Below are 18,333 nucleotides of genomic sequence, written 5' to 3' on the forward strand. Positions count from 1 at the left end.
ATGTCAGTAGAATAAATACATACTCTTCAAGCGTCTTCCCTGCCACCTTCTCCCTTCTCTTCCTCGTATTGTATATTAGATTTTCAGCAACTCAGAATGTAGCCCTGATCTCTTGAGTTGTGCAAAGCATCATGTACGTTGATAGTTTAATAATTAGTGGTCCAACAAGAAGCTGACAGAACATACCAAGATCCAGGTCTACAGAGCTTGCATCCTAAGTACACTTCTGTACTGCAGAGAGTCGTGGACTCTTTGCTCACAACAGGAGAGGAAACTGAACACTTTCCACATGCGCTGCCTCCGACGCATCCTCGGCATCACCTGGCAGGACAAAGTTCCAAACAACACAGTCCTGGAACGTACTGGAATCCCTAGCATGTAAAGGTTGGCAACCTTAAGTCTCGAAAGACTATGGTATAAGCCTACAGCACCCAGTATTCCCAAGCAGACTCCCATCCAAGTACTAACCAGGCCTGACCCTGCTTAGCTTCCGGGATCAGACAAGATTGGGCATGTGCAGGGTAGCATGTATGCACTGCTGAAACAGAGACGCCTGCATTGGCTCGGTCATGTCTTGAGAATGGATGATGGCCGGATCCCAAAGGATCTCCTCTATGGAGAACTCGTGCAAGGAAAGCGCCCTACAGGTAGACCACAGCTGCAATACAAGGACATCTGCAAGAGGGATCTGAAGGCCTTAGGAGTGGACCTCAACAAGTGGGAAACCCTGGCCTCTGAGCGGCCCGCTTGGGGGCAGGCTGTGCAGCATGGCCTTTCCCAGTTTGAAGAGACACTTGGCCAACAGACTGAGGCAAAGAGGCAAAGAAGGAAGGCCCATAGCCAGGGAGACAGACCAGGGACAGATTGCACTTGCTCCCAGTGTGGAAGGGATTGTCACTCCCGAATTGGCCTTTTCAGCCACACTAGAGGCTGTTCCAGAACCACCATTCAGAGCGCGATACCATAGTCTTTCGAGACTGAAGGTTGCCAACATAACAGTGGTAGCAGTAGTAATAATATTAGTAATACATCCCAGTGGGACTTTCTCTCATGAACCTTGGGCCCTTCATGAGTGTCATATGTCCTTCTTATGGATAGCCGCTTAGGACTAGTCTACATATCCCTTTAACTGCGTCCTGACCACCTCCTTATGGTGATTTCCTATCATCTATAGTACCTAGCACTGGTTATCATACAGCTCCTTCCTACTGCATGGAAAAATTCCTTGCCAGCACTTAGGTACCCCAGTTGGGACGCCCGTCTGGAATGGAAACACTCCACGTGGTAAAAAAGAACTGCATAGTAATCTCTGCCAGGCAAAGAAGCCGCTATGAGAAAGTGACCAGGACTTCCAGTAAATCAGGGCTTCCCAAACTGGGGTGTTGTGATGCCCCAGCCAGGGAAGCCCTCTAGAGGCAAGGTGAGGGGATGGCGGCGCTGCAAATTGTGCTACTGCCAGGAGCAGGAGGTTTTTTTTTTAAACTTAGCATAGCCAGCTCCAGCCTCTGGGGTTGTGGGGAGTCCAGTGGACCTTCTGCACAGCTCCCACGCCACAAAAAAGCTAAAAATCGCAATCCCGATCTACTTCTGGCTTGTGATTGCAAAACCAGAAATGGGACATGGTCACTATTTTTTGCTTTTCTGAGGCACAGGGAGCCTGGCAAAAGGTCCTTTGGGTTCCCCTCGACCCTGAGGCTGGTGCTGGCTGTGGTTTTTAAAAAAAAACAACACTTTTGTCCCTGGCGGTAGTGTGATCGTGGTGATCACATCTCTGCCACTACCCTGACCCCTGAAAGACTTAGAGCAGATTCCAAACTCCTGGAGAGTTTGGGAACTGCTGTTTAAAGGCCCTGGAGGCTGCTGCCTGATTTATAGATGCCAAGGGATGTGGCTATAAAGGTGTTTGGGCAGCAGTACTCCCTCCCCAAGTAGCAGCTAGTTTAACCCTTTATGCACATAGCCTAACCTGCCCTGTTGGTTTCACAAACCACCAACAATTGGGTCATGACTAACTGGTGGGTCCTGGACCCACAGTTTGAGAACTTCTATTCTGAAAGGTTTGGGATCCACTGTTCTATACCATTTAAGAACATAAGAACATAAGAACAGCCCCAGTGGATCAGGCCATAGGCCCACCTAGTCCAGCTTCCTCTATCTCACAGTGGCCCACCAAATGTCCCAGGGAGCACACCAGATAACAAGAGACCTCATTCTGGTGCCCTCCCTTGCACTGGCATTCTGACATAGCCAATTTCTAAAATCAGGAGGTTGCCACATGCACATCATGGCTTGTAATGCGTAATGGATTTTTCCTCTAGAAACTTGTCCAATCCCCTTTTAAAGGCGTCCAGGCCAGACGCCATCACCACATCCTGTGGCAAGGAGTTCCACAGACCAACCACACGCTGAGTAAAGAAATATTTTCACGTTTGAGACTGGCCATGCCTATTAAAAGGAGAGCCTGCCATGCGGTGTTAATGTAAACCACCAGTGTGCTTATCAAGTTCCATCTCTTCCGGAAGAGGAAAAGATAATCAGCGAGACAATGATTGTGTCAGCTCAATTATGCCACTTGTCGACAGGCCCTTCCCAACAACCTGCACTCATCCAGCAGTGCCAGGCAGAAGAGAAGGAGCCAAAGTCAAATATTTTGCCCTGGACAAAGCACAGCCTTTTCTAGATGCTTCTTTGGAACTGCCTTGATAGAGAAACAGCTGGAAGGAACCGGTGGGAACCAGGTTGCTGATGCTTCTAAGAAACTGCAGCTGAGAGAAGGAGGAACAGGTGTGGCTTGGTTATTCATTCATTTCCAGTCCTCTTGAGTCTCCTTGTAAAAATTCTTCTTCTCTTGTCTCATTTTCTTTTTTGGACAGCATTGACTAGAGAGATATGGGCTAATGTAGTAGGTGGGGCTGGCAATGCAGGTGTCTGCATTACTGCCAAGGATTCTGCTAGAAGACACTCAAGTCTTGGCAGCCCTGCAGATCTAAGACCATGATTCAAAGAAGTGTTTTATGTGTAAGTGAGGGCACTGCGGCTGTTGCCCAAGGTGTCTTTGATTTTCTTTCACTGCTGAGGAGGCAAGCAGCTTTTAAGCTGAACAATAGCTTTTCTTTGTGGTAGAGGGAGCTGGGGGGAGAATCGGTAGAGGGAGCTGGGGAGGCCCTCCAGTGGTGCCTGCCAGAATTATTTGTTTGGATTACAGCCCTTAGTCCCTATATTCTATTTTACCTTATATTGTATATATATTGTACCTTATGGCACAATCCTATTGAGACCTTAATAGAGTGGGGAGTGCAAGCTCCACTGGCCTATGGTGTCACAGTTGTGCTGCAACGCATGATGCGACAGTGTAGTTGATCGTGGCATCGGTGGGAGGGCCTGCGCCGGCCTGCCAGCGCCAGTGGAGGGCCAGTGCACACTGGTAGCTCTGTGAGAGGGCAGAGCAGGGAGGGCATGTGAAATGGCAGGGAGAGGGTGGATTGGGTCCAGCAGCAGTGGCTACCACCGAATCCTATCCCTCTGTCCCAGGCCTCCACACGTGGGCTCTTTTCCTGCGCTGGACACAGCAGAGGCCGCTGCATTACAACACAGGAAGTTAGTTAGGATTGGACTGCCTGTGATGTAGATGTTGTTGCACTTAATATGTGGTGCTCTGTCCTTATTCTGTTGGTTCCAGAGAATGACACAGAGGCAGAATGGTGAGGCCTTTAAATACTAAGAGCGTGTTTTGTTGTGAGCAATCTCTAAAACCAAAAGGTAAATAAAAGGAATTGCCTTACCTACTTTGTCCCTGTGCTTCCTCTCCACTGCAGGATATCCTGGTTCTCTTCTGATGTGTGTTTTTTCTTTCTAGTACTGTACTCCCACACATTTTCTTGAGTGTTGTGTTGTCAGATGCTAGGAGTACTGAGCTGTCAGGATTTCTGGGTGGAGTATTCTTGTAATCACACCGTTTCATCTCTCTTCATTATTGTGGCTGTTTTTTTCAAGCAGTTGTACACCTCCAGAGCACTAGAGCAGCACAAGCTTGTTGTTGTTTTTTTTTAAAACAAACAAAATAATTGCACAGATGCCACCAATACAAATGACTGTCTTCCCAGAACAAAAACAAAGCCCATATTTGCTTTAGTGATAAGTGCCCTGGACAGGTGGCGTGTTTGAGGAATATTGTTTACAGGTGTATGGCTTGGCAAGGGGGATGGGGAAGCCGCAACTGGGTGCCCACTGTGATTGTTCAGTTAACAGCCCAATCCCATCCTCTCCCCACCCTGCTGGTGCAGCTGCGCCAAATATGGGTGCCCTCTACCCAACAGGGGGTTGGTGGATTGGGAGGCGAAATCCTCACATCTCCATAAGTTGTGCTCCTGCTCTGTAGTGGGTCTCCTCGGATTTGTGCTAGCGATTTCACTAGCACAAGTGAGAGGCGAGAAAGGGAGGCTATGAGAAACGGCCATATGATCTGGGGCACACCATTGCTGCCGGATCCACCCTCCGCAGCCTCCCTGCCCTCATTCCTCCCCCCTCCCCTCCTAGTTTCCCCCCCCCAACCTCATTCCACCCTCCTGCCTCTCTCGCTATCTTACCATCACCAGCGGGTGGCTGGGGATCCTCTGGAGTGCTCCAGCAGCTTGATGCACTGTCAAAGTGCGCTTTACAGTCACTTCACATCTGTCACCACTAGCAAAACACACGTTCCACTGGTGGGGAGGCCAGGATAGAATTGTGCCATAAACCAATTTTGTGTGCAGTACATAGCTATGGTTCAGACTTGCTTAGAGAAAGATCTTTCTTTCTGGATAGGGATAAAAAGGGCTAGGATCTCAAGAACCATGTGACTGGTCCCATATGCCCAAGGGGTCGTTGGTCTTGTGTTTCCCAAACAGCATCCACCCTGTGGCTTGTGATATGACATGACAGGATTAGCTCATCATACAAAATGAGACAACATTTCCAGTGGGCATGCAGAAGCCCTTGGGTGTTCCTGAAGTGACACGCTGGAGCCCATACATCATACATGATGATAATTAAGCCTACTGTGGCTAATCCTATATATACAGGGCGCAACAATGATCTGGGTCTGCATTGTACTGTATATTTACTATATGCAGAGTTTTCTTTGAAGACTGTCAGAAACGCCAGGGCAAATGCTGTGACAAGACTTATGACTGGTTTTTCTGGGGTTGTTCTGGAGCATCTTATTCTGCTGTTAAATTGTTTTAATTGGGTGCTGGTCAATTTCCAGGAGCACCTCAAACTGTTGGTTACTAACTTTAAAACTCTACATGGCTTGGGTCTTGGATATCTAAAGAGCTGACTCCTACATCCTCCCTGTAGGAAACTTATGCTTCAAAGGTCGTCAGCAACACCTTGAGTTGGACTCCGAAGGAATGGGCTGCTAGTGTAGCCAACGGAGCAGCAGCATGGCGGATTCAGCTTGCCGAGCAGCCTCATTCTGCACCAACTGCTGCTCCCGAACCATTTTCAAGGGTAGCCCGTGCAGATTGCCTTACAGTATTCTAAGCAAGATGTCATTAGGGCATCAGATGCAACTGATTCAGGTACATAAGAACATAAGCACAGCCCCACTGAATCAGGCCATAGGCCCATCTAGTCTAGCTTCCTGTATCTCACAGCGGTCCACCAAATGCCCCAGGGAGCACACCAGATAAAAAGAGACCTGCAAGGCTTCCTGGGAATTGTAGTTAAGAACATAAGAACAGCCCCACTGGGTCAGGCCATAGGCCCATCTAGTCCAGCTTCCTGTATTTCACAGCGGCCCACCAAATGCCCCAGGGAGCACACCAGATAACAAGAGACCTCATCCTGGTGCCCTCCCTTGCATCTGGCGTTCTGACTTTCTGAGGTACAATCTCAGCTAGCATGCCATCCAAACCTAGGCAAATTAAAGTACTGAACATGTGGTGCCATCATTAAGGAAGACAAAAATACCTACAGAAATAAATGACCAGGTTTTGTAAATGACTATTCCCTGATTATTTTAGTGTGAGATGACACAGGTCATATGCTCATCTGAGATGCTTTAGATGTGCATTGGGCAGGGTGATGATGCAGGTCAGTGATAGGATTGGGCCTTATATAGGTACTGTTTTTAGAAGGCTGTTGGAGGGTGGCCTTCTAAAGTTGTCTAAAGTGTGGAAATTCATTGTGGATTCATTAACTCAGTCACTGCTGTGGACATATATAGTTGGCCTTGCGCATCTCACCATCGAGGAGGCAGTTTCTCACCCTGATAGGAGGACATGATAGGAGGAAATTTGTCTATAGCCCAGAGAAATATATTTATTATGTTGTATTCCACCAAGGTGCTCAGCGCGCATTACACATAATTATCCCTCAGAATAACCCTGTAGGGTAGAGTAGGCTTAATATATAATAATATAATATACAGTATTTATATACCGCCTTTCTTGGTCTTTATTCAAGACTTTATTCAAGGCGGTTTACACAGGCAGGCTTATTAAATCCACGCAGGGATTTTTACAAATTGAAAGAAGGTTCTCTCTTTCAAGAACCACCACATTCAAGATGTTAGACTCCGATCTGGTTTAACATTCTGGCCTCCATCCTCCCACGCTCCGAGCAGATGGAACAGCTCAGCTGCAGCTTGCCAGCTGCTTCAAGGTCGCACGGTGCCGGTGGCCTCAAACTGGCGACCTTGTGGATGTTAATCTTCAGGCAAATGGAGGCTCTACCCTCTAGACCAGACCTCCTGTGATCACCCTGTGATCTTCATGGCTGTGTAGAAATTTGAACTGGGATCTTCCTGGTTCTAGTCTGATGATCTAACCATTACACAACACTGGCTGCACGTGCACATGCCTGATCTTGTCTGATGTTGGAAGCTAAGCAGGGTCAGGCCTGGTTAGTACTTGGATGGGAGACCGCCTGGGAATACCGGGTGCTGTAGGCTTATACCATAGTCTTTTGAGACTGAAGGTTGCCAACCAACCAACCAACCAACCTGCAGGTAGAGGGGAGAGGAAGCTCTCTGTTCGCTGGTGCTTCTTTTTACACTTGCGGAGTTTCAAAAGCAGGACAGGGAAGTTTTCAGAATTATCTCTATGTGCGTGTGCTCTCTTGCGTGTCTGTGCGCGGTGGGGGAAGGGGAGAGAAAGAATGTGTAAGTAGCCTTTGGGCATGTCTGAAGTAACTCTCTGGATTGTGGCCCTAGTAGTTGTTTGCCAGAAATCCACCCTTTATCTGCAATGTGCATAACTGTTCGGTTGCTGGGATCGTAGTTTGCCAACAGGAAGTAGCTTTACTTAGAGAAGAATGTTGTTTGAGTAGGAGGGAATGCCAGGCGGTGCAGCCGTGACAATGGCCATGCTGTTGACTTCAGACATGCCCCACCTTTACTTGTGTAAACACAGAGAGGTTAATAATGAGGTATAGCAACGTGTGGAACTACCTGGGAACAAAAAAATTTGCAGGTGGCCTCTGCGAGCCTCAGTATGTCTCAAGGCCCCTGTTGCGTTCAGAGCCCCTGTGGGTCGGAACCAGCAGATTCAGTTATCTGTGTGTTTTGGTATCCGTGAGGGGTTCCAGGAACGGATCTTTTGCGGATGCTGAGGGCCCACCTGTGGAATGCTTCTGGACCAGGATAGGTAATGTATGTGAGAAAATGGTTGACCCCTATGTGGCTTTCAGTGAAACATGAACATTGTAGTACAAATTGGTTCCACCTCCGGCATTTAAACAGCAGGCATTTAAACCTTGCATCATGCCGTCTACTGCCGCCACTGGAATAAGGCAAGCTTGACACTATTCATTCCAATAACAGGGCACGTCCTTTCTCGCTGGAGTAGTTGGGATTTTTCTTAAGCACAGAATTGCAGCACATTTTCTGGAGATCCCCTCCCCCCCAAAATGCATTCTCATCTCTTTTTTGGGGAGCCTGCAAATATAGTTTGATTCTTTTGGTATGTAAGGCGGTACACAGTTATTTCTAAGCAGAGCCTTGGAAAAGCAACTATTTTATTCCAAGACTGAGTGGATGTGCATTTTGCTGTCGGCATCCAGCAGTCTTAGGGTAGAACTATGTGTTAGAACAGGGGTGTCCAAACATTTTGGCAGGAGGGCCACATCATCTCTCTGACACTGTGTTGGGGGCCGGGGGGAAAAAAGAATTAATTTACATTTAAAATTTGAATAAATTTACATAAATGAATTTATTAGAGATGTAACTTATATGAACGAATGAAGGTCTTGCAGTAGCTCAAGGCCTATAAAAGGCCTCATACAAAGCAAGGCCAGCCTTTCCTTCTCTGCCACTGCTGTATCACAGGTGTGAAACAGCAAGTAATGGAGGGAGCCCTCGTCCCACAGCTCAGGTGAGAGGTCGAACAGTTGTCCTCATGCTGAGAGCAATTGCATCGGGCCAGCATGGAGGGTCAGATGCTCACTGGAGACTGGGGGTTCCCAGAGGGTCTGATTGGGAGCCCCTGAGGGCCGCAAGTAGCCCCCGGGCTGGGGTTTGGGCACCCCTGTGTTAGAATAAGGTCCCTACCAAATCTAGGGCGGTTAGGGGCTGGTCACTCAGTCCTTCTTGCCCTTCTCAAGACCAAGTTGCAGTTATTTCTCAGGGGTGAACACTTAAAGCCACTGAGTCTGCAAGAGATACCTCCACTGACTATAGTTATAAACAATTTAATGTGTCTGTGTACTAGTTACTCTTGCCCAAGGTGCACCTCCTGTGCTTCAAACACGATGACTTGTATTGATAACAGGGTTACTATAATGCACAGGCTTTTGCAACTCAGTCTTGAATATAAGCAATAGCAAGCATTTAAATCTCGCAGTATAATTATTCCAGCATCCCGGACATCTGAAAGGGCGCTTCTGCAAGTGGTGCTATTTTGACAGAAGAAATCTATGCTTTTAAAAGTTCCAGATGAGTCCTAGCACATGGTAGCAGAGCGCTGGGATTCTTAGAATATAGAACTCAGGAAGGAGGAGTCAAGCTGCTGTTGCTTGGCTGGTGCTTGGCCTCATCTCCAACATACTATTTTTAGTAACATGACTTCATCTTAATTACAAGCAATGATTCCCCCCCCCCCTTTTGGAGAATTAAAGCTTAGTACAGCTGAAATCCTAATAGGCTTCTGAGTGCTTTGGTTTCTACTTGCCCCTCGAAATTGCAGCAATGCACCAGCTCACTGGTGTGGGGTTGGGAAGAAATATGTACAGCCAGACTAAAATGTGGCAGACTAAACGGAGGCCATCCATTTACAGCTCCCCTTCCCCATTTACACCTCCCCTTCCCCACTGAGCAGTACTGTAGCTAGTGGGGTGCAAAGCACTACATTTTGCAGGGAGCCTCACCGCAGTGTGCAAGTGGCCCCTCCCCTTCAGTGCCATTCTGGGGGGCTGTTTTGCTCCCACCTCCCGGAATGGCCCCACAAAGGGGGGGACTGCTTGCACACTGCGGTTAGGCTATCTGCAAAACTTAGTGCTTTGGACCCCTCTGACTATGTCACTGTGCCACTGAGGCAGAAATCTTGATCCAAAATACCATGGAACACAACATGTCCACTACACACACAGGTACAATTGCTGCAAGCAAAGGGCATCACCAGCAAGCACATTTGTTGCACGCATGCATCTTATTTGTTGAATTTGATGTTAGTACCATTAATACAATATAGACTTTTATTCTTTAGTACTTGGCTTCCAGAAACCTAGAAACGTATGACTTTGCCTTGTACTGAGTCAGTCCATTGTCCATCTAGCTCAGGGGTGCCCAAACCCCGGCCCTGGGGCCACTTGTGGCCCTCGAGGAATCCTAATGCGGCCCTCAGAGAGCCCCCAGTCTCCAATGAGCCTCTGGCCCTCCAGAGATTCGTTGGAGCCCACACTGGCCCAACGCAACTGCTTTCAGCGTGAGGGCGACTGTTTGACCTCTCGCTTGAGCTGTGGGATGAGGGTTCCCTCCACTGCTTGCTGTTTCACGTCTGTGACACAGCAGTGGCAGTGAAGGAAAGGCTGGCCTTGCTTTGTGCCAGGCCCTTTATAGGCCTTGAGCTACTGCAAGACCTTCATTCATTCATATAAGTTCATCTTTAATATATTCATTTATGTAAACTCTCTGTAAACTGCTTTGTGAACTTTTAGTTGAAAAGCGGTATATAAATACTGTTGTTGTTCTTCTTGTTGTTGTTGTTTATGTAAATTTATTCAAATTTGCAATGTAAATTAATTCTTTTTCCCCCTGGCCCCCAACACAGTGTCAGAGAGATGATGTGGCCCTCCTGCCAAAAACTTTGGACAGCTCAAATCAGGATAGCCCTGATCTAGCTCAATACTGTTGACGTTGACTCTGCAGCAGTTTTCCAGGGCTTCAGGTAGGGGTCTTCCTCTGCTCCACCTGGAGATGCTGGAAATTCTACCTGGGATGCATACAAATTGGGAGCTCTACCACCGAGCTTGATCCCTTCCCTTTATGTTAAAGCAGTGATTCCCAAACATTTTCAACTGATGACTCCCTTGTCCTTCTGGGCCATTGGCTGCGGCTCCTATTAGGGCTACAATCCTTTACGTTGTATGGAGTGCAGGGTGTTTGCAAGGTTTTTGTGGCTCCCCAGAGAGCCACAGCTTACAGTTTGTATTAAGACAAAAACCACAAACCGAACCTGTGCATCTCACTGTTTCTCAAGAGCAAGCAAATCCTCACTGTGCAAAAAAAAAAAAACCCCACTGAATTTTCAGACATGTCCGGGTCATACCAGATTCACAGGATTGGGCAGTCAAGATCTTAAAGGATGTTCAGTATTCAATTTTGATTCATCAGAAGTTAGCCCCAACCAACTTTTACTATTTATACCTGTTAAAAAATGGGTTTGAGTTCCACATACATCCCAAGAGACATCCCCTGCTCACAAAGAAATGGATCCAATCCTAACCAACTTTCCAGCACTGACTTAGCTGTACCAATGTGCTGTGCACTGCAACCTGCAGTGGGGAGGCAGTCAAGGGGGCCTCCCTAAGGTAACGGCATGTTTGTTACCTTACTTTGGGGCTGCGTTGCGGCTAGATCAGTGCTGGAAGAGGGAGAGTCAGCATGGCTTCTGTAAGGGTAAGTCTTGCCTCACGAACCTTATAGAATTCTTTGAAAAGGTCAGTAGGCATGTGGATTTGGGAGAACCTGTGGACATTATATATCTGGACTTTCAGAAGGCGTTTGACACGGTCCCTCACCAAAGGCTACTGAAAAAACTCCACAGTCAGGGAATTAGAGGACAGGTCCTCTCATGGATTGAGAACTGGTTGGAGGCCAGGAAGCAGAGAGTGGGTGTCAATGGGCAATTTTCACAATGGAGAGAGGTGAAAAGCGGTGTGCCCCAAGGATCTGTCCTGGGACCGGTGCTTTTCAACCTCTTCATAAATGACCTGGAGACAGGGTTGAGCAGTGAAGTTTGCAGACGACACCAAACTTTTCCGAGTGGTGAAGACCAGAAGTGATTGTGAGGAGCTCCAGAAGGATCTCTCCAGACTGGCAGAATGGGCAGCAAAATGGCAGATGCGCTTCAATGTCAGTAAGTGTAAAGTCATGCACATTGGGGCAAAAAATCAAAACTTTAGATATAGGCTGATGGGTTCTGAGCTGTCTGTGACAGATCAGGAGAGAGATCTTGGGGTGGTGGTGGACAGGTCGATGAAAGTGTCGACCCAATGTGCGGCGGCAGTGAAGAAGGCCAATTCTATGGTTGGGATCATTAGGAAGGGTATTGAGAACAAAACGGCTAGTATTATAATGCCTTTGTACAAATCGATGGTAAGGCCATACCTGGAGTATTGTGTCCAGTTCTGGTCGCCGCATCTCAAAAAAGACATAGTGGAAATGGAAAAGGTGCAAAAGAGAGTGACTAAGATGATTACGGGGCTGGGACACCTTCCTTATGAGGAAAGGCTACGGCGTTTGGGCCTCTTCAGCCTAGAAAAGAGACGCCTGAGGGGGGACATGATTGAGACATACAAAATTATGCAGGGGATGGACAGAGTGGATAGGGAGATGCTCTTTACACTCTCACATAATACCAGAATCAGGGGACATCCACTAAAATTGAGTGTTGGGCGGATAAGGACAGACAAAAGAAAATATTTCTTTACTCAGCGTGTGGTTGGTCTGTGGAACTCCTTGCCACAGGATGTGGTGCTGGCGTCTAGCCTGGACGCCTTTAAAAGGGGATTGGACAAGTTTCTGGAGGAAAAATCCATTACGGGGTACAAGCCATGATGTGTAACCTCCTGATTTTAGAAATGGGTTATGTCAAAATGCCAGATGCAAGGGAGGGCACCAGGATGAGGTCTCTTGTTATCTGGTGTGCTCCCTGGGGCATTTGGTGGGCCGCTGTGAGATAGAGGAAGCTGGACTAGATGGGCCTATGGCCTGATCCAGTGGGGCTGTTCTTATGTTCTTATGTGCACTGCATCCTGCAGTGGGGAGGCAGTCAAGGGGGCCTCCCCTAAGTAACGGCATGTTTGTTACCTTACTTTGGGGCTGCGTTGCAGCTAGATCAGTGCTGGAACGTTGGTTAGGATTGCGCCCTGTGCCAAATAACCTGGGGCAGCACCCTGCAGGTAAGCATTTTAAGTGGCATGGACTTCAATCAGAGAGATGGGCAAATGCTTAACTGTCTCCCATTGCAATCAGTGAGATTTTGGCTGGTTTCTGCCCTTCCCTGTTTCCCATGCATTTGCCGCATTCTCTTGTTGATGAAATCCCGGATGAAAAAGTGCGCCGAGAGATTGTAGTTAATATTTGCAGCAATTTTTCATTTTTGTGTGCAGAGGAGGCTGCTGTTGTAGCCTGCTAAATCATCTGAAAGGAGTCTAGGTTGCATCATAGATTTTGCCGTTCCAACTTTCTTTTCATGTGCACTCCCCACCACACCAAAAGCGCTCAGCAGGTTTACCAATCCCCTTTCCGTTCTGTTGCACTTCTAGACTCAGCAGATAATTGGTTGCAGGTGTGTAGTTGTGGCCTCTCCACTCATCGGCTACCAGCTCTTCCAAGGCCATGGAGTTGGCAGGTTATGGAAATTAATCGCTCGACTTCCAAGCAAAGCAAGAAACGGAGCTTCTAGGAAGGCTTGCTTTTGGGAGCACTAGTCCTAGAGGAGGAAACTGCCTTGGGCCAAATACCAACCCATTTGATATCCTTTTGGCCAGAGGTTTGCTGTCAAAAATGCTGATGAACACCATAAAACAACTTCATAGCTGACGACTTGAAATCCAGAATGGGGAGGTACAGGCTGCAGTCATGTGTAGAGGACTTACAGAACGAACTGTAAATGTGTTTACTCAGAAGTAAACTCCCTAAGCTCCGAAAGATTGGCTTCCTAGTTTTGCTGAACTCAGTAAGCTTACTTTACTTAGGCACATTTAGGAGTAGGCACATTTAGGACTCAGCTATAAGACCATGCTCAAGGTTTCCATTTGTTGTAGCTGTAATTTGAGTGCAATTGGGCTGGAATGCATGAGCATTACTCTGAGCCAGACCATTTCATTCCTTCTCGCTCAGTACTATCTATGCCACTGTTCCTCAAACTGTGGGTCAGGACCCACTAGGTGGGTCGCAAGCCAATTTCTGGTGGATTCCCATTCATTTCAAAGTACATTTTATTTTTAATATATTAGACTTGATGTTACCGTACTACGTGACTGCATTTGGAAAAATGTGACAGATCTGTACTTTTAATAGGCTACTATGAATATGCTTTAATAATGGAGTAAGTCTGGATAGGACTGCAGGCTTTGAGATTTTTTTAAACAGATCAGCAACTGCTTGTAAAAATTATGAGGGTTCTTCTTTATTTTAAATACATTTTTAAGCTTCTGAAGGCCTTGGGAGTGGACCTCAACAAGTGGGAAACCCTGGCCTCTGAGCGGCCCACTTGGAGGCAGGCTGTGCAGCATGGCCTTTCCCAGTTTGAAGAGACACTTGGTCAACAGACTGAGGCAAAGAGGCAAAGAAGGAAGGCCCATAGCCAGGGAGACAGACCAGGGACAGACTGCACTTGCTCCCAGTGTGGAAGAGATTGTCACTCCTGAATCGGCCTTTTCAGCCACACTGGACGCTGTTCCAGAACCACCATTCAGAGTGCGATACCATAGTCTTTCGAGACTGAAGGTTGCCAACATAAATTTACTTACTTACTTAATTTGATTTTGTGGTATGGGAGTGTAAAAATTTTTCCTGCTTGTTGATGTCATCACTTCCAGCCATGACATCACTTCCAGGTTAATGATACCACTTCTGGTGGGTTCCAACAGATTGCCATTCTAAAAAGTGGGTCTCGGTTCTAAAAAGTTTGCAAACCACTGATCTGGGCTGAGTGGCAACAACTCCACAGGGGTCTTTCCCATCCCTCCCAGAGATACCAGGGAGGGGGCCTGAATCTTCAGCATGCAAAGCATATACACACCTGCTATAGTCCCCTCTCCTGTATAAAGTGCATAGTAGTCAGTTGGCCCAGGGCCTTTGTTTGTTGACATTTGTGTCCTTCTTTTATCCTAAAGGACGTGTACTCCATTAGAGAATGAAGTCTGTTTATTATAAGCACCTTAAACTTGTCTTCATAATAGTTTTTCTTCATTCAGTTGAGAGAATAATTTGAATTAACTGCTCCAGGGTGAATGAAGAATGCGATCTCACTGCAGTGTATTTGTGCACCAAACCCTGAGATCCATTTCAGGGGTCCCCCACCCCACCCTGTGCATCTTTGTCGTATAAACACCATCCTCCACTCACACGCCTCCCACTGTACTGATGCACATTTTGTGTATCATATAAATTGACACCAGTTCTCAGATGGAGCTCGGTTTTTTGCATGTTTACTTGCTCTGTGTTCAGTGAGATCTGTGTCCACATCACTTTTAAACCTCTGACTTGGTCACACTGTGACTATCAGAGTCTATGACCAAGAGATGGCACCCAGAGTGAGATTCTGCACCCATGAGCATGCTTTAGTGGCTTGGTTCCAACTGACCTTCTGGGGAACATTCTCGTCTCTTTCACCTGTCAAATAGAATGACCATTAACTAGTACTGTACTGTTAAAACAGACCTACCTTTCTGAAGGCAATAGAAATCTGTCCATTGACATTCTTGGAAATGAAGGGCATGGGTGTGGATTCACATGCCTAGGGGGTCATCTTTCCCCCAGGGAGAAAAAAAAAAACTCCAGACTAACTCAGTACAACATTCATTTGCACTAGAGTAGGTTACAAATTGTTCTAAATCCCTGCTTTAATTGCATGACACTTAAGTCACATTTTCCCAGCAGAGGTAGGGTAGAGACACAATGCAGGGCTTTTTCTTACAGCTGTTTACGCTTGTCCTTTGGTTCAGATCCACAGCTTCATTATTTACTCATTACTTTGTTCTGAGACTCTTTGGCTGAAATGCTAAAACAGGACTGACTTGGAAAAAAAAAAACCTGGCACAGCCCTTAACAGTCGGTTCCTGAAGGCTTCGAGGGAGAGCATGCTTTATTTCTGTCAAACAATGTGTTTTCTCAAGCAAGAAATGAGAACGTCCTAGGTTTTGATTCAGCGAGAACTACAAAGAAATCCTGTAAATCCCTCAAGCCTCTGTGTGCTATGAGGAGACATCTTGAGGGTCTCTCCGAAAATGAGGCTACAAGTTGTTGAGTTAAATCCCATTCTGTCTACCTCCTCCTAGCCTACGGCATTCCATTTCCTTGTTTTGTTGGCAAAGGAGGTAACAAAAGAGCCTGGTTTAAAGACATCTGCGTACAATATTTGATTTGTACAACTTCTTCTCTTAAAACCTTCAGCGCTTATTTATATGATTCTGTCAACAGACTGGGGTGGTAAGTGAATCTTATTCTTTTACAGGTGTTCAAACAGGCAAATAAAATAAATCTGTTTTTGATAGGTCTGATCACCAAGACTTATTCTTTTTCTTCCTAACTGAATTTGAAGGCATGGAGACATTTTCTATGTGTAAAAATAAAAGCCACCCATTCTCAGAACAGCCCACACGCCCTGTTTCTCTGTGCCTCCCTGTTCTGGACCTGCTTCCTTGGTAGGGTGGTAACTCTGTAGCATTTCTGTATCAAAAGCAACTGCATGACACAATCATGCCTTATGCAGAATTGCCCACCCTCCAAAAGAGGCTGATTGTGAGGGGGCAGGACAAGAGCAGTGAATCATTCAGAGGTGCAGCAAGCAGCCTCCTCTTTAGGTGAATACTTTGGGGTGCAGGAGCTTTAAAGGGTTAATACATTTCTATCCTGACCTTCTTCCAAGAAGCTCAAGGCGGTGTATGTAGTTGGTTTTCTTCCCCACCTCTTCCTCTGACGGATCCTGAACTCCGTGTTGGGCCTGAAGACCTGAAACGGAGGCTCTCATGTCTGCCCTGGCAAAATAGCCAGCACAGACGTGACCCATTGCCAGGGCTTTCCTTGGGAGAAGGGGATGAAGGTCCCCTTCCCCCAAGGAGACTTCTGGCATCTTCCCAGCGTCTGCTCCAAGCGGGTGCTGAGAAGCATAGGGATTGAGCTGTCTGTCCATCTCTTAGAAAACAAAACCATAAACAGAACAAATCAAAGTCCTAAACAAAATGGCCACAGCGCTACTGGTGCTAAATTTACAATTGAAGACTACATTGTCCTTAAGGTTACTAAATGACAGTCACCAAGATTCAGGGTAAACTTTTAACAACATCCACCAGCTCCTTGTAACTAATCATTTCGATAGGATTTGTGCAGGAGATCATCCTGGTGGACTTTGCCTATGAATATTGGCACAGTAGAAAGTTATAAATCAGGCGGAGACCTTAACTTGTTTCTCTGTGCTGGGCAGTGCACAATCTTAAATAGTACTTTAAAAGTATTTTTTAGTTGGCACAATATTAAATAATCCTCTGGATCGCGTTCCACCTGTCAGAGGTGGATAACTGAATCTGTGGCTGTCTCTAACAATTTCGTCCATTCTCTTTCGTTTCAGACAGAGTGACCCTGTGGGCCGATCACATTCCTGGCATTCAGCCAAATTCATAGAAAACCCATCCAGTCTCAGTATGATGCAAATATCTCAGGGCATGATTGGCACTCCTTGGCATCAAGCCTACCATTCCAGGTAAGCCTCACTGCACCTTTGCCACAAACCTACCTTTGAACTGTGTACCTTCAGCCTGTGCCTCTGGAACTTAGGTTGTATGCAAATATCATATACTGTACTATATCTATTTCTTTTGCATCATTCACTCTCCCTTCTGTAAGTCCTTGAAAATTTGCAAAATTCATATCGGTTGCAGGATTCAGCTTGCTTTGACATAGGAATGTGCTTTTAAAAAAAAAATGAATGACTATATTCATGCTAAATGGAAAAATAAAAAAATCAACTGTTCCCCACCCCCTATTTCCAATTTGCTGTATATGTAGATGGTTGAGAGATATAACGTAATACATCTGGAATGTCTTAATGATATTTCTGACTTCTTTTGTAGACAAATCCTCACTCTTTTCATCTCCCAGCACATCTTCTCTTTCCAGCAGTTTCTGAATCTCTCAGCACTAGAATTGCAACTCCCCTCCTCCCCAATTTAGCCACTGGAATTTCAAGCCCCCTGTGAAACCTAAATACTGGCACCACTAGTAATTTATGGAGATTAAAGGAGCCATGGGATGGGAAAGCAGGAAGAAACTCTAGGATTACACAAAGGAAAAAAAGAACATCCATTCCAGCAGAGATGTGTGTTCTCTTTGCCTGACACCCAGCACAAATCATCAGGCACAGACATTCATTCCATCCCGTGGAGCTTTGCCACAGCAGGGCTGCAGGCTTGGCAGACAGCTACAACCCCCAGAATATGCTCTTGACTGCTGGCAAAGATACCACTGTTCCAGGTATGCCGACATGGAAGAACACAGTGGCACCTAGTGGTCAGATTGCCAGCCTCATGTATTGGGATCGGCTGATAATGGATCTGGGTTTGAGGCTAACGGAGAGATCAGGTTGTCAGGGTTTGAAAATATCCGTTTATTTAAAAAGGTAACAAATGGCAAAATCAGCTGAGAAAATGCAAAAAGTTCAATTGTTAAAAGTTCAGACTTTGCTGAACCTGTTCTTCCTCTCTTTCTTGCTTTCTGTTGTCTTCCTATTTCACGTGTGAAACTGTTTAGTCTGTGGCTAATTAGACGACTGCCCCTTCCTTTTCCCCATTTTGTCTAGACCTAGATGTGGGGCAGTCGGGCTGGGAGTTGTTCAGGAAGGAAGCCGTAGAGCAGGAAGACAGCAGATACTTGGCAACAGCAGCAAAGAGCAAGAAAGAGAAGGGGTTCTC

The 18,333-nt window shown here is 46.5% G+C and overlaps 1 protein-coding gene across 4 annotated transcripts in view; it reads left to right on the forward strand.

Moving 5' to 3' along the window:
• The window catches only part of SHROOM3 (shroom family member 3), a 72,007-nt gene that overhangs the window by 27,266 nt on the left and 26,408 nt on the right, over positions 1 to 18,333 (forward strand). For 3 of the 4 annotated variants that reach the window (XR_010794652.1, XM_066631808.1, XM_066631811.1), the window contains exon 3: positions 16,995 to 17,126. Coding sequence is in view for 2 of the 4 variants with exons in the window: in XM_066631808.1 (XP_066487905.1) it covers positions 16,995 to 17,126 (132 nt within the window). In the remaining 2 variants the exon portion in view is untranslated. Of the gene's footprint in view, positions 1 to 16,994; positions 17,127 to 17,825; positions 17,897 to 18,333 lie in introns of those variants that run through there. The other variant, XM_066631810.1, reaches the window with a different exon arrangement.

Source organism: Tiliqua scincoides, chromosome 6 (assembly GCF_035046505.1).
Source record: "Tiliqua scincoides isolate rTilSci1 chromosome 6, rTilSci1.hap2, whole genome shotgun sequence".
Classification (NCBI taxonomy): Eukaryota; Metazoa; Chordata; class Lepidosauria; order Squamata; family Scincidae; genus Tiliqua; species Tiliqua scincoides.